Source organism: Podarcis pityusensis (assembly GCF_964106645.2).
Source record: "Podarcis pityusensis genome assembly, chromosome: 10".
NCBI classification, from domain to species: Eukaryota; Metazoa; Chordata; class Lepidosauria; order Squamata; family Lacertidae; genus Podarcis; species Podarcis pityusensis.
Window position 1 is genome coordinate 58,206,988 of NC_138035.1, and position 15,799 is coordinate 58,222,786.

The window sequence follows — 15,799 nt, forward strand, 5'->3', positions numbered from 1 at the left end:
GAGCAGGGACCGAGCAATGGGAGCTCACCCTGTCGCGGGGATTTGAACCGCCGACCTTCTGATCGGCAAGTTCTAGGCTCTGTGGTTTAACCCACAGCGCCACCCGTGTCCCACCCATATACAGTAGTACCTCGGGTTAAGAACTTAATTCGTTCTGGAGGTCTGTTCTGAACCTGAAACTGTTCTTAACCTGAAGCACCACTTTAGCTAATGGGGCCTCCTGCTGCCGCTGTGCCACCAGAGCACGATTTCTGTTCTCATCCTGAAGCAAAGTTCTTAACCCGGGGTACTATTTCTGGGTTAGCGGAGTCTGTAACCTGAAGCGTATGTAACTTGAAGCGTATGTAACCCGAGGTACCACTCCCTATATATAATTTATTGACTTGATTTAGGGGGGCAGCTACACACACCCCCGGCTATGCCGATGCCACCCCACATGTTAAAACCGTACTTTTGCCTTCAAACAAGATATGAACTCCAGCCACTGTGATTGTTCTCAATTATTATGCAGCTCCTATTAGCATTATTAAAAAAAAAACAAAAAATCCGAATTATGAAGAGGTAGAAACTTTCCCAAGGGCCACGTGGAGCTCAGATGGCAAGATCTGCCGTAGCATATAATGAGTTGAGAACGGTGGGCTTTTACACAGGGAAGTCTCTAGCAATCCAGCCGAAATCTAGAGGGATGCGGTGCAGCGAATGTAGTGCCGCTTCGCTGCAGGGACAGAGAATTCCGACAGAGGGCGCCGGAGGGCACACACAATGCAGAGCTCCTAAGGCGATGCTTAACTGTCGCCTCCTGGAAATCATGGGGGATGGGTCTCTTCTAAGCGAGTCTTAGAAAAGGGGAAGAAAGCTCTCTCTGCAGCAGGGCTTGAGGGCTTAAGCTGCTGCATGGAGGAGCGAGGTGCATGCAGCTGGGAATAAGTTATTTGCACACACTGCTTACCATCTGCAGGTGTCGTGCCAAGGAAAGCTATACCTGTTGAATTCCTGCCAGCACATATAACACTGAGGTCCAGTGCTGAGGGCCTTCTGGCGGTTCCCTCGCTGCAAGAAGTGAGGTTACAGGGAACCAGGCAGAGGGCCTTCTTGGTAGTTGCACCTGCCCTGTGGAACGCCCTCCCATCAGATGTCAAGGAAATACAGTGGTACCTCTGGATGTGGACGGGATCCATTCTGGAGCCCCGTTTGCATCCAGAAGTGAACGCAACCCACATCTGCACATGCGCGGGTCGCGATTTGCCACTTCTGCACATGCGTGTGACGTCATTTTGACCGTCTGCGCATGTGTGAGCGGCGAAACCTGGAAGTAATGTGCTCCGTTACTTCCAGGTTACCACAACGCGTAACCCGAAAATACTTATCCTGAAGCTACTTCAACCCGAGGTATAACTGTAAACAACTACAGTGGTACCTCGGGTTAAGAACTTAATTCGTTCTGGAGGTCCGTTCTTAACCTGAAACTGTTCTTAACCTGCAGCACCACTTTAGCTAATGGGGCCTCCCGCTGCCGCTGTGCCACCAGAGCACAATTTCTGTTCTCATCCTGAAACAAAGTTCTTAACCCGAGGTACTATATCTGGGTTAGCAGAGTCTGTAACCTGAAGCATCTGTAACCTGAAGCGTATATAACCCGAGATACCACTGTATCTGACGTTTAGAAGACACCTGAAGGCAGCCCTGTTTAGGGAAGTTTTTAATATTTGATGTTTTATTGTGTTTTTAACATTCTGTTGGGAGCCGCCCAGAGTGGCTGGGGAAACCCAGCTAGATGGGTGGGGTATAAATAATATATTATTATTATTATTACTACTACTACTATTATAACAACGCACAGGAGTGCTGCCGGGTTGCAGGTGGCATGGGGAGGGCAATTCTAGACGCGCTGGAACTCAGAGAAGGCTACGTTATAGATGTGGACCTGGTAATAGGGCAGGAAAACATCCAGCAGGCAGTCTTGTGTAGCCAGAGCTAAATCTAGGCTCTGAGGAACTGGGTGTCTGCTATCCTCCCAAGAGACTCTTTAGGACGCTGGGGTCAAGTCACGGCCTCTCGGCTTCAGCTCTGTGGGGCAAAATGAGTGAAATAATGGACTGCCTCCAAGGTTCATTGTGGGGGTTGGTCTAGATGGCCCTTGGGTCCCTTTTAGCTCTACAATCTGATGATATACTTGTACAGAGAGAGAGAGAGAGAGAGAGAGAGAGAGAGAGAAAGAGAGATGGGTGGGGTTTGCAGCAGGCACAGAGGTTTTGTATAAAATAATAGTCATACCCAGTTGGGAGAATCTTATGGTCTAGAAACTTATTCATCTTGCTTCAGATTCATTTGGTTAAGTCTTAGTCAGAAGGGCCAGAGAAATAAGAGGCGGAGGCCCCTAAATAGTTATATGCAGAAGGCAAAATTTCAGCAGGTACATCTTGTTGTCACGTGCAGCTGCTGAACTTCCTTCAAGGTGGAAGAGCCTAGTTCTCCTTTGCATGTGGCCGAGCAACTCTAGCCTTTTGGCCCCGATTCAGCGAATCCTAAAAGCTACCGAACCTCTCTTACAGCCCGAGCTTCTGCACGTTTACTTAGGAGTCATTCGCAGGATGTCACTGTGTAGTCAGGATTGGTTCCTTAAAACCTCCCCCTGTAGAACGTCGTCTTCGAAGTAAGTTCAGTGGAACTTACTCCCAGGTAAGCGGACTGCACTGCAGCTGGAATCACGAGCTCAGCTGAATCCCACGGCACACGCCTTCCCAGTTATCACAGAATTCTAGAGTTGGAAGGGACACCGGGGTCATCTAGTCCAACCCCCTGCAATACGGAAAACTTTTGGCCAAGATTCAGAGTCTCAGGTTCTGCTGACTGAACTATTCTTCAATGGAAACATTAATAAATCAGCAATAAAGCGAAAAGGATGATACAGTATTTAAATTATCCAATGCCAGTCCTTTGAGCTGATGTGCCCTGTCAAAGGATGGGAGGAATCCGATCTGTGAAATAATGCCATATATATATATATATATATATATATATATATATCTTCCCCATCCCAAGGAATAAATCTCAACAACAACAAAGCAAATGCAACGCAGATCGGAGATGAATCCAAGGCACCGCTCGCTTCCTCGGGAGTAAGCCCCGAGAGAACCCAATAAGAACTTCCTTCCCAGGAAGCATCCGCAACTCATTGTATGATGCGGATTTGAGCCTCTGCGCCCTTGGAAGCCGTTGCGCAAGGTCTCATCCTTTGCCCTGATCCTTTGACTGGAGATGCGCGCCAAACTGGTGGAGCGGGTTGGCCAGAGAGAGGCACCAGCTAATTCGAATTAACGCGCAGCAACGGCATGGTCTGCTGCAGTTACAGGAGGTCACCCCCTTCTTTGAAGCCAAGCAGGTATCGGTCAGGTCGGCGTTTGGAGGAGACGCCATAGCCAAGCGCGCGATTGCTGCTTTGGGTTGCTTGGCTGAGGGAACAAAAGTATATTGCGTTTAGACGCGTTGCTCTCAAATCATCCTTGTCAGGATCACGCGCAAAGCTGCGATCCTGTGCACTTTGGCCTACGGGAGTAACGGGAGGAGAGGGTCGCATTGTAAGCGCCACTTCCTCACTCTGTGCGGCCAAAACGCTTCCCGAGAGCAAAACCTTTTTAATAAAACAAAAACCAGCGCCGCGGAAAACGCCGCGCTCTCCCCACTCAAGAGTTGCCCGCGAAGGAAACAGGCTTACCAGTTCTGCCAGTGACAGGGGGAGGAGATGGCGGGCACCTGGGTGGCGATCCGAGCATCCCTCCACTAGGAAAAAACGCGCCGCGCGTTGCGCAAAAAGGCGCGCCAGCGACTGCGGCTCAGCCGCGGAGCCGGAGCCGGGTTTCCTTTTCGAGGTTGGCTTGAAAAGCAAGCCTCGCACCTTCGAGGGGCCGAAAGAAAAGGACTCGGGTCTTTGCTTCGGCAAAAAAAAGGAGCGGATTCTCTAGATGGCAGTATTGTAGCCAAAGAACATGGGGTTTTAATAATAATTAATTAATAAATAATAATAATAATAATGCATGAGTAACGGTGATAAAATTTTAATAACAACAGATGCATGATTAAGGGTGAAGAAGAAACCGACAGTTAATCATGCATCTATTTTATCTTTGCAATTTCTTCAAATTTTTTCGAAAAAGAAGAAGAGAATTGGTCGGGTTTTTTTTTAATTAAAAAAAAAAAACCTTTATTGGGGAAAAAACAACCCCCCAAAAAACTATAGATCTTTCTTTGTTGTTAAATCTAAAATAGCAATCATGCTTCTCTACTAACCATCCCAACAACGACGATGCCGCGTCTTTTGCTGAACAAGAATCGTTCTAGTGGCATCCGCCCAAATCCTACGCAAGTTTACATGGAAAATCATTTTTTCGTGGCTTCCAAGGAAATTTACCTGGGAATGATGTAGGGAGGCGGTTAGGGGCGACCGTGGCCTTAACTGTTTTCTCTGTTCAGCTTGGTGGAATTTTACTAATCCCGTTCTTATTTTTATTTGGCAGGAGGGAGACGGGAACTTCTGATAAGATTTCTCTCTCTGACCAACCCAAGTTTTGTTTTTGTTTGGCGATGCCCACCACCGGCGCTTAAATAGCACCCGATTTATATAGTATATAAATCACGTCGAGAAATGCATAAAAGCGCGCGCGGGGTGGGGGGGAGCTCGTACGAGGAAAAATGGTATCGCGAGCTCCCCCCCCCCAACAAACAAGCCAACAAACTTGGCAGCCGCCCCGTCGCCTCCTGGCAGCGCGCCTTGTCAAGACGAAGCGGCGCTAATGACTCTAATGACGTCGGGCGCCATCGAGGGTGATTAGAATCAATAAGAGCTTCGCCTTCGACGGCATGCGAATCACACCGATTATGCTCACTATTATTTTGCACATTGCTCTTTTCCGGGGTGAAAAGGAAGCGTCTTCTCTCTTTTTTAAGGGCTTTAAAAAACAAAATCTGAGCCCCACGTCTGGCAAAAGATTCCTGCATTGCAGGGGGTTGGACTAGATGACCCCGCGGGTCCCTTCCACTCTACAATTCTGTGATTTTCTATGAAAACTTGGTCTGGATACACACACGCACGCGCGCGCAGGCACTTGCCTATATATAACCCCTCGCAAAGAAAGCGGGAGACTCCGGGGAACACAAAACGTCAGGGACGCCCCCTCAACCCAAGGCCTACATTGGCCACGGGTGAAAGGCCGCCTAGCCCCACCGAGACCCCGCCCCCAATTGCCATGGGGCGCTCCCCTCCCCCTATTGCCTTTTCTCTCTCTTCCTCTTGGCCTTTGATTTGCTCTCTTGCCACTCGCTTCGCCAGACGTATTTTAGCTGTCTGCCTCCCGTCCTATATGCCCTCCTATTCCAGAATACACCGGGCGCTACTTAAAAATATATAGTAACAATAATTATAATAGATCCACAGCAGCGGACTGGTTCTGACCCTCGCAATGCTCTCTGGCTTGTTTCTTGGCTGCCAAAAACCTTCTAAGCTCTCGATCTTCGTGAGAAAAGGAAACGCTGCCTCCTGACTTCCCCGTTGCTGGCTGCATTTAAGGGGGGGGGCGGCTCCTGGGAATTATAGTCTAGCCCATGGGTAAGCAAACTAAGGCCCGGGGGCCGGATGCGGCCCAATCGCCTTCTCAATCCGGCCCCCGGACGGTCTGGGAATCAGCGTCTTTTTACATGAGTAGAATGTGTCCTTTTATTTAAAAGGCATCTATGGGTTATTTGTGGGGCATAGGAATTCGTTCATTTTATTTATTTTTTCAAAATATAGTCCGGCCCCCCACAAAGTCTGAGGGACAGTGGACCGGCCCCCTGCTGAAAAAGTTTGCTGACCCCTGGTTAGCCCTCCCTGCGCCCAAAGTCCCAGGACCCTTGATAATCTACAGTTCCCAGCACCCATCGGAGGAAGCCATGCGCTTTAAACGCGCGGCGTGCCGGCCACCCACAGTCTTCGCCGCCTCCTTTGGCGACCCCAAGTCATCCGGAGTGGATCCAGAGGGTGCGAGAGTGGGAGCCCTCGGTGGGCTCTTTCGCCCCATTTGCCAGGCCCAGGTTGAGGCCGAGGGAGAGGGAGGGGTTCTCCCAGGCCTGCCTGACCTGCAGTCGCCAGGAGGTGGGGGAGATCAGGGAAGCCGTCCCCCGACTTCGCGCTATGGCGCACGCTTCCTTCTCGCCTTTCTGTCAACAGGGGCGGAGGAGGGACGCGCGCTCTTGCTGGCCGCGAATCATCTCGAGTCGCTGAGCTTTGATCAATCCGAACTAATTACCCCCGAGTCTTAATTAAAGTCTTTAGCAGTTGGATCAGAGCTTTGGCAAGCGGACAGGAAGGAGCGCTTGGCAGTTCGACGACACTCGCGTCGGGCGGAGCCTCGCAAGCAAAGGGCGGCGGCCGGGAGGCCTCGCAGCTCCGACGGCGAGGCCAAGCGGCTCCCCTGGTGCCGATCCACGACCCGTTCCCTCCCTCCCCGCCACTTCGAGTCGCCAAGAGCCAACGCACTCTGCTTGAAAGGGGCGCTTCGCCCGTTTATTTGCCACCAGATCCACCAAGTCTTTTTTTTTTTTTTTTGGCACGTGCAATAATTATAATAATAATAATAATAATTCTTTTAAAAATACAACCGGGAATTTCAGATCCGTACAAAACTGAAGCCAACCCCGTCCCCGTTCACAAGAGATCACGAAGGTCGAGGAGAGGAGAGTTGGCGATGGTTGGGGATGAGGCACAAGGGAGGGAGAAGGAGGAGTAGGAGGAAGAAGACCGTCGGGGAAAGGGGGAAATCGAGAATCCGAGATTCAGCCAGCCGGCAAAGTCAATCGACACACTTTTTTTTCGGGGAGGAGGGGGTTGTTATTCTATATACAGCGACCGAATTCGAGGGATGAATATCGAGGGTTGTCAGAGCCCAAAATAACACACTGTTGGATGTCGGGGAACAAGAGATCGTCTTGGGGACGCATCCCTTCAAGGAGGAGACCTTCCGTGCCAAAGGAGGGACTGGAGGGGTCTGCTATATTTTAAAAGGCGTCTCTCTCTCTCTCTCTCTCTCTCTCTCTCTCTCTCTCTCTCTCTCATACACGCACACAGTTAGACGAGCCACACTCTGAATTAAGGTGACACACACGACCGTGGAGCTGAGCTCAAGTGGGGTGACGCTTTCCGGACCGTCGAGGGGCCGTCCTTGCAGTACAGAGCCACCGCTGAATTTTAAAGAGACGCCGGTTCCGTTTTCTACAGCGGGGCGGGAAGGCGACTCTTTGCAAAGGGGAGATCCCCGCTGGAAGGCCGCTGCCACTTTGGGAAGGACGCAGATCTCTTCCCAAGAAAGGTCAGTCGCGCTCCCGGGGCACCGCAGATGGGTGGGACTGGGGCCTTGCGACAAGGACAGGAGGGCCTGCGACGTAAGTCAGCGTCCCTTCAGCTAGAAAACCCTTGCCACCGGTTGCTGAACCCGAGCTTAGAATATATATTTGGATAACCTTAGGCAGGGAATCCTGCATTTAAATACCCGGGACTTAACAGCCGCTGAATAAAGCGCCGGGCGCGCTGAAGTTTGAAATGGCACACGTCGAAGGTGGCATTTGAAAAGGGAGCGCCCCCTCCCGCTGTTTTCGGTGGGGCAGGGTACTTAGAAGGACTCCTTTGAGCAAGGGATACCCCAGAGTTTGGGATGTGGGGGCGACGCTTTAAAATCTCTCTCACACACAAGAGACACCAATTGGGCGCTGCAAGAAATTCTGGAGCGAATGGAAGTCCTTTAAAAGGAAGGGGCCTTTTCAAAAAAGGACAGGGGATTTTCATAGCAAAAGGGGGTCTCTTCCCCGCACCCCTCTTGGAGGTGAGCACCTGGCAACTCTAGGCAGACTTCCCGACCGGGTCTCGACCCAGCTTTTTCAATAAATATACGCCCGAAGTAACGTTTCATTAGTCCTGGTTTTCTCAAAACCAGCTCCCCGGCTCACGCGGGGAGACGCAAGTCTTTCTTTCCCCGACTGTCGGGGGCAGAGAGAAAAAACAACCCAAAGCAATTTCCTTGTCTCTCTATCTTTCTCCAGCAGTCCCAGAGGGGGAGAAAAACCCGACGGCTTTCTCTGGAGGGAGCGCGGGAGAAGCGCGGACCGCCGTCGAAGTGCATGCAGAAGAAGGGCGGACGGCGGCGGTGCGCCTCACGGGCGGTGAAGCAGCATTGGCTGCGGCGGCGGCGGCTGCAGTTCTGGCTCGACGGCGCTTCGTGAGGGAGCCACGCTCGAGCCGCCGCTGCCGTTGGTGTCGTGCAGTTTGCGGACGTGCTTCTTGAGGTCAAAGTTCCTGCAGAAGCCTTTGCCGCAGGTGGGGCAGGTGAAGGGCTTGGTGTCGTTGTGGGTGTGCATGTGGAAAGTCAAGTTGTACACCTGGTGGAAGGCTTTGTTGCAGATATTGCACTTAAACTGCTTCTCGCCGCTGTGCGTCAGTTTGTGGTTCTTGTAGTTTCCTGTTTGGTGGGGGGGGGGACACAAACAACAGGGCGAGGCGCTCAGTGAGGCACGTGGGGAGACCCTCTCCCGCCCCCCAAGCACACACAGCCCAAGCGCGCGCACACCCACACCCACACACCCCGCTTCAAACAAGAAAACAGCAACACAAAACTAGCTCGGGTTAACTTCTTCGGTTGGCATTCCCGAGTCCATTCCGTCGAAAGAATTCAAATTCTTTTTAGTTTTTTCTACTTTAAAACAAGAACGAAACGAGCAATCGAACAAAAAACCACACACGCAAACAGACAGACACCAAAATCCAAAGAAACTGAAATCTTGGGACGCTCCTTGGTAGACGATTTGTGTGCCCAGATCCAAAACGCCGCTTATTTGGACAAAATTCCGTGAACTGACTTCCAGACTGACCTTCAGGAACCGGGGTACTCCAAATAATAAAGCGGTTTAAATCCCTTTCCTCTCCTTCTCCCTCATCCAAAATAAAATAAAATCGTTAGCCAGCGAAATCAAACCGCTTTGGGGTGGATTAAATTAGGACTGGAATAATCCACAATGCGGTACTAAACAAAATCTACGATTTTTATTTTTAAAGATTTTCTTCACAAATAAATATTTAAGATGGGAATGTTAATTCCCTGCACCTCTGCGAAGCGGAACCATCTTAATCCGAAGCGGTGCGTTGTGGATCCGGGTTTTCTTTTTGCAATTTGCATCTACAAACAGAACCGTGCAGAATATTCGGAGTTTACTCTCATAAGACTCCGGTTAACACTTGCAAGCCTATAGTTCGTTTATTTGGAAATAAGTGCCGTCGAGCTCAACTGGGTTTACTCCCAGGTAAGAGTGCAAGACATCGCTGCCTTGGGTTTCAATAAGATACGCGCCGCCTCACAAGTAAGTCCCACTGGGTTCAGGAAATTGCGGCCTTATTTCTAAGCAAGCCCACGGAAATCAGTGGCACTTATTTCCGCATAAACCTGCACAAACTAAGTTGTTAATCCCAATTATCCTCACAATAATTGCAATCGTTCTCGCGTTTTTAAATCCACACTAACGCTTTGCCCCTCACCCCAATTAAACAGAAGTGGCCATCTCAGAAAAACAACAATTGGAGAAGCTAAATAGATATCTCTCTCTCTCTCTATCTTTTGCTCCTGGTTTTGTATAACAGCGGGGATCCTCCGTTCGTCTTCCCGCAACATAACTCTCCGAGCTCACACAAACAATAATGCTGGCGTAACATTTTAGACACGCTTAAAAAATATCCGTTTGATATCCGTTTTGATTTTTTTTTTTTAGCATATTCGTTTTGAACATCGGACACGGGAGGAAAAAAGGGTGTGTGCGCGCGCGCGCGCTGAAACAACAACGACGCCATCGAATGCAGAGTCGTACCTTTTTGGTGAAACCCTTTCCCGCAAAACTCGCAGACGAAAGGTTTGTAGCCCGCGTGGATCCGCGTATGCGTGTTCAGCGTGGAGCTCCGGTTAAACGCTTTCCCGCACTGGTTGCATTTATGAGGCTTCTCCTGTATTTTATTTTTTTTAAAATTTTAAGGAGAGACAAACGCAATCAAAAGCCAGTCCGTTTTGCAGCTTCTCTCCAAGCGGGGCACAATCCTGGCTCTCTTTTTCCCCACCCCCCAGGACAGCAAGAACTGGGGAGGAAGGTGCTGTTTTCGCTTGGAAAGAAGATCAGCTTCCTTTGCTACCCGAGAGGGCCTCGTCCTGTTAAGTTTAAACTCTGGCGGCGAGCGCCCCTCAAGTCTGTTCGAGACTCGCGCGGGGTTGCGGGGAGGGAGAATACCGAAGCTGGAACTCGGAGCCTAATCGCGCTTGGTGGGACGTGAGTTTAGTCGGGCTTACTTCCGAGGAAGCGCATTTCAGGATGGTGGCCCTAGTGAAATAAACAGCCGACGGAGAGGCAGCGGTGGGGAAAAGGGAGAGAAGGGAAATTTGGAGAGGTGGCTGTCTAGGGGACAATACCCAAGCACTATTGTTGGGGAGGGGGAGAAAGGGAAAAAGACTAGTATTTCTTCCCTCCCACTCCTCTCTCTCTCTCTCTCTCTCTCTCACACACACACACACACACACGACGAACAGCTCGCTTTCCAGTTACTGCCTCCAGAAGACAAACATTCCGCACGTCGAGGAGACAGAACAGTCTAACTCAGACAGAGGGAGAGAGGCAGATGCTGGCCAGTTCGACGGACCAGGGACGGGAAGGGAGGAGGCTTGCAGAGCCACGGCGCGGAGCCGTCGGGTGGGAGCCGCGCGTTGCTGCTGGCTTTGTACGCGGCAGTCGGGAAATCCGCGCGTTTGCTGCGCGCAGAGCGGAGGGAGAGCGAGCGATCGCGCGCGGTCGGTCGGTACCTGGGTGTGGATGATCTTGTGGCGACAGAGTGTGCTGGCCTGGCGAAAGCCTTTGCCGCAGACCTTGCAGACAAAGGGCCGGGCTCCCGTGTGCACCGGCATGTGGCGCGTGAGGTTGTAGTGCGCGTTGAAGACCTTGAAGGGGGAAGGGGAGGGGTCAGAAAGTGAAAGCAGAAAGAGACAAGAAACGCGATTAGAAAGGGTGCGCGAGAAAGCCAGCGCAGCAGCCGAAGCAAACAGCAGCCTCGACGGCCGCCTTGGCGGATCGGATTTGGGAGAGGGGCCGGATCCGGCACTTGCCTTGCCGCAGACCTCGCAGGTGAAGACTTTGGGCTTGGCGCTGGGCGAGCCGCGGCTGAAGTCCGCCCCGACGTTCTTGAAGGGCAGCTTGTCGGTGGCCAGAAGGTGCGCGGCGGCGGCGGCAGCTGCGGCTGCGGCTGCCGCGCTGTGCAGCTGGGCGTGCGCCAAATCCTTGAAGGCTGGCGTCGGGTATTTGTCGGGGCCGGGAGGCAACACCTGCAGCTTGTTCCTCTCCGCCAGGTAGGCCTTGGGCGCCGTCGGGGCGTGCAAGGCGGCGGGAGAGGAGGCGTGCAGCGGCGAGCCTAGGAAGTAGGACGCCAACGGGTGGAGGCTGAGGCCCGACGGCGGCGGCGGCGGCGGTTGCGGCGGCTCGGTGGCGCGGCTGAAGTAGCCCAGGGTGCCCAGGGCGTGGAAGGAGGAATGGTTGACCACGCGGGGCCGGACAAGCTTGTAGTGCTGCTGCAGCGGCTGCAGGTCCCCCGACGGCGGCTTGAGGCTCAGCGCGCAGCTCAAAGACGCCGCCGACGAGGAAGAAGAGGGGGAGGGCGGCAGCGGCGGGTCCATCGGGGGCTTCCTGGGCTCCGAGCCCGCCTTGGCTAAGGGCTCGTAGGCCAGCGGCACGAAAGGGATCATGCAAGGGATGGAAGATGCCAGGCTGAGCGCCGCCTCCGCCTGTTGCTGCTGCGGCTTGACGTGCGGCTCGGCGCTTTTGGGGCCCCCTCCTTGCAAGAAGTGGGGCAGCAGCGGCAGGGCTTTGGGCTCCGGGGCCGTCCGGGCCATGATGCGCTCGATGGAGAATGCCAAAGGCTTGGAGGCACTCAACATGTTGGCTCGAGGAGCGGCCAGGCTCTTGGCAGCCGTCGGGGGGTGCTGCTGCTGTGGCGGCTGGCCGCTATTGTTCATGGCTGGCCGCTCGCTTGCCTGGGCGCCTCTCCAGCTGCCTTTGCCCCTCCGCAGCCCGCTCACTGAGCCGAGCCGACGGAGCCCCACGCGGCTGTTGCCGCCCGCGACGCCTCGTCCTCCGATGCCCACACCAAGCCCACCGCCGCTGCCGCCCTCGCCGTTTCGCTCGCCGTCTGGACCGCCTCCAGAACCGCCGACAGCTGCCTCTCCATCTCGACGGCCGGCGGCGGCACCAGCCTGCGCATCCCGACGGACTCGTGCCGGCCCATCGCCGCCTCTGCGCGCCTTTGGCGGGGGACGGTCGCCCCTGTCTGCTCCTCCTCGCCTCTCTCCCTCGTTTTCTCTCTCAATGGAAAGTGTTGGGTCAATAGCAGCAGCCACGATCCCGCCAATCGTTAACTTCCAAGAGGAGAAGGTAAACTAGATAATTGCTCAATTCGCTTCCAACAGGCATTAGGAGGAGAAGGGGGGGGAAGGAAAGTGGAACCCCCTTCCCTCCCCGCTCCCAAGATCAGGAGGCTACTTTCCATTGGCGCCCGATCCTCCTCCGCCTCCTCCCCCCGCCCAGAGGGAAGGAGGTGGCTCTCCCCTCCCCCTCCGCCTCTGGGTCTCCCCCTCCTTCTCCTCTCCCCTCCTATTATTCCCAGTCTCCTTACCTTACACAGGCTTCAGAGGCCTCCAGATCAATGGTCTTGTTTGCCTTTAAATGACATCATCTTTTCCTTTATAATCATAAAAGGAAAGACAATTCGCGGCGTGACCTCTAAATCAGGGAAATTGGGGGGCCACGGCGATGGGCTTCTCTCGGACAAAGGAGGGGTAGTTGCGCTGCCTGCTTGTCAGTTTCAGCCCAGGCCGACATCCCCGCGCTGCGCACCTGGGCGCGCGTCTTGGCTGCTCTGCTTCTGCCCCGGGTCTGCTCCTTCTTTCCTCCCTCCCCTCCTTTCTCGGTGCCACTTCGGAGGTAGTCCTTTGGACGCCTGGCCTTTTGACAAACGCGCCGCCCTTCCCAAGAAACAAAAACGCATCGCTTTCCCGAGGAAAAGCGCGGGGCTGTCGGCGGCGGCTGCAGCTCGGAGCGGGTGTTAGACGGGGCGTCCCAGTGTAGACGGGCAAGCCGGATGCAAAGGAGGAAGCCGTCGGGGAGACCCAGGTTTCCGGAGCGCTGAGGATGATGGCCTCGCCCAAGACCAAACTTTCAATAGCTATTCAAGCAAGGGCGACCCCAACCACTGCAAATTGGGGGTGGGGAGAGACAGACGGCAAAATGCCCAGCGCGAAAACCAGAGGTCAGCTCTCCCAGCGAGAACTCGGGAGGCTACAGTGAGAGATCACATTGAAATCAACGAGGAAGAGGTGGTTCCCCCATCGCCGTCGATTTTGATGGCTCCAGATTGCTCACCCAGCGAGTAAGGGAATTTCTGGAGTCATTTCCCCCATCTCACCTCAGACTGGGCTTTCAGTCCAACCTGCTTTCTAGAGGCTGCTTAGCAACACAGCCTCGCTGTGCTCTAAATAGCGAGGTGTTCCTTCAAAGGAACCTTTCGGAGCTTTTGGTACTTTTCAGAGCTCCCGGGAACAAACTAGCGTTTAGCTTTAAACCAGTTTCATTAACCAAACAGAAACCACGCGGATTCTCTTAGGTTTAAAAGAGAAACAGATCCCGGTTCTCTCGCTTGTGAGTTGCTAAACGTAGCCAGCTCCGGCTGAATGGCGGGAGCGAGGGAGGCTTTGCCGTCGGAAGACACCCTCCACCCTTCAAATTTGGAACGAGCCCAAGGAAGTGAATTGCAGGGCTATTACAGGGCCGTTTCGGGGCAAATTGGTTTGGAGCCTCTCCGCTTTCAGATGACCCACTAATTAACGACAAATCTCTCTTTCGGTCCCCGGGGCCAAGGGCTATGTAAACAGGCCGGGGAAGGAGCGGGCCTGGATTTCCTCCGCCGAGAGGACGCAAACGGGCAGCAGAATGCGGGTTTGGCTTGTGTATTAAATCCAATGTTTCCTAATAGCTTCACAGCATCCTCAGCACAAAGGAATGAATTAAGAAAAAAAAACACCCACCGATTGTACTGGACAAAAAAACAAAATCAAACAAACAAACAAACCACCAACATATATTACAAACGCTCCAAAAACGATCGCGACGCATTAAGCTTTGTAACTCAAGTGGGACTAGAGAGGCGTGGAATATTTCTTTCCTTTCCACATACCCGTCCCATGCCCACCGCGAGTGGCTGGTCCCGTGCCCCACAGGAGAAATGCCGTAAAGCTCTTTGCGGGTGCTTCTCTTTTAAGGGCATTTGGGATAAGAATTCTATGTATTCATTCCTTCCTTTATTGCATGCCTACCCCACCCTTTTTCGTCAAGGAGCTCGAGGGGGCGCACACGGTTCGCCCCCTCCTCATTCCATCCCCACAACTAGAATATACGCGACCACCGTCGTCAGGCTGGCCTCTTAAATACATCACGGCAGAATCCTCCTCCCTAGTATTTAATGGGACTCGTGAGCAGCTCTGCGTTAGCTGGGATCCGTCGAAAGACCGTGCAGATCTAACGAGACGCGGCAAGCCCTTTCCCTCCGACGCCCAATGAGTCCTGCATTTACTCCCTTCCAGCAGGGAGGTGGGGTTTTTCTCCCTGGGAGCCCTTCCGCACAGCAGATGGGTTGGCGCAAAAGTTCTCTCCCCCGAGGGAAGCTCAGGTTCCCTTCCCTCGGCCCCCGAGGCAGACGCCAGACGGGCGCAGTTGTGGCGCGAGGGGGCAAACCAGGCTGGTTTCAGCGTACAGGTGAACCGGCTCACCTGGGCGACAAGGAAACATTTTGGTCACTTATCTTCCTCCTATTATATTTAATCTGTTTATTATTTAATAAAAATATCTTATCTGCCCGACTCCCCATTTACTTCTGGGGCACCTCGTCGCGTCCTCCATCAATCCCGCGCCATCGAATTTTAAAGGGGATGGATTCGGGTCCCTCGCCTCCTGCGCTCCACCCCTCGGCTGGGAACTATTTCAGGCGAAGCTTTCGCTTCCTTAGCGTCTCAACAGCTGGCTCGCTCCTGGTCTTTCTGAGATCGACTTTTCTCTGACATGTGTTTGGGAGGAGGCGAAACGACACGCCGCGTCGTCGCTGGAGCGTAGGAAACCGGGTCCCAAAGCGGCAATTACTGGCTCTGCCGTTAAGACAACGCCGGACTGAGGAGGAGTTTGGGCAATCTAGCGCCGGATTCCGGTGTTTGGTTTTACAGTGAAAAGAAGGAGTGTGTGAGAGAAAGAGCCAGAGAGTAAAGAGAACAGACTAGGCTGAAATGGAAAGTGTCACCTGGAAGGGAAAAGATCTCCCTTTCCAAGCCGAATGCTTGGACGCTACAATGCAGCGTTACTTCGGAATGCTTCTCCGAAGCACTTCTGCCCTTGAAACTCTACAAAGTTAGGCAACAGCCCTAAATGCATAAACTTGGGAGTAAGTCCCTCCTGGAAGCAGATGGGACTGTAAGTGCGTAGGATCGCTCTGCGCAAGTGCGCAGAATTCCAGTCACGCGTGGTCATCCTAAACTGGTTGATTGAAAAGGAAATCCTCTTGCGTTCCGTAAGAACTTGGCAGTATAGAATTGCAGCTGGATCGTAGGCAAGTTTGTGTAGAAGTTCAGGCCCATCATGTCCAGCCCGGCTGGCTCTCAACCTAAAGAACCGCAGCTTTCTGCATCGGAGGAAGCGAAACCTGTCATCTTATATA

The 15,799-nt window shown here is 53.1% G+C and overlaps 1 protein-coding gene across 2 annotated transcripts; it reads right to left on the reverse strand.

Moving 5' to 3' along the window:
• Positions 1 to 7,045: 7,045 nt before the first annotated feature.
• FEZF1 (FEZ family zinc finger 1) lies at positions 7,046 to 15,119 on the reverse strand. Of its 2 annotated transcripts, XM_081024160.1 has the most exons (6): positions 14,967 to 15,119; positions 12,716 to 13,291; positions 11,157 to 12,458; positions 10,857 to 10,991; positions 9,880 to 10,012; positions 7,046 to 8,483 (listed from the first exon to the last, which is right to left on the reverse strand). In XM_081024160.1, exons 3-6 carry the CDS (start codon positions 12,057 to 12,059, stop codon positions 8,179 to 8,181), a joined length of 1,476 nt encoding a protein of 491 aa, XP_080880286.1. In that variant the 5' UTR covers positions 12,060 to 12,458; positions 12,716 to 13,291; positions 14,967 to 15,119; the 3' UTR covers positions 7,046 to 8,178. The 2 variants fall into 2 exon arrangements, with proteins under 2 accessions (XP_080880286.1, XP_080880285.1); XM_081024159.1 differs by having other exon boundaries at positions 12,716 to 15,119.
• Between the last annotated feature and the right edge of the window lie 680 nt (positions 15,120 to 15,799).

Excerpts from the sequence above, each read along its gene's own strand:
- FEZF1 (XM_081024160.1), bottom strand. The coding sequence starts at position 12,059 with ATGAACAATAGCGGCCAGCCGCCACAGCAGCAGCACCCCCCGACGGCT. Across the intron at positions 10,013-10,856 it reads ACAAGATCATCCACACCCAG|GAGAAGCCTCATAAATGCAA; the intron begins GTACCGACCGAC and ends AATAAAATACAG. Across the intron at positions 8,484-9,879 it reads GAAAGGGTTTCACCAAAAAG|GAAACTACAAGAACCACAAA; the intron begins GTACGACTCTGC and ends CCCACCAAACAG.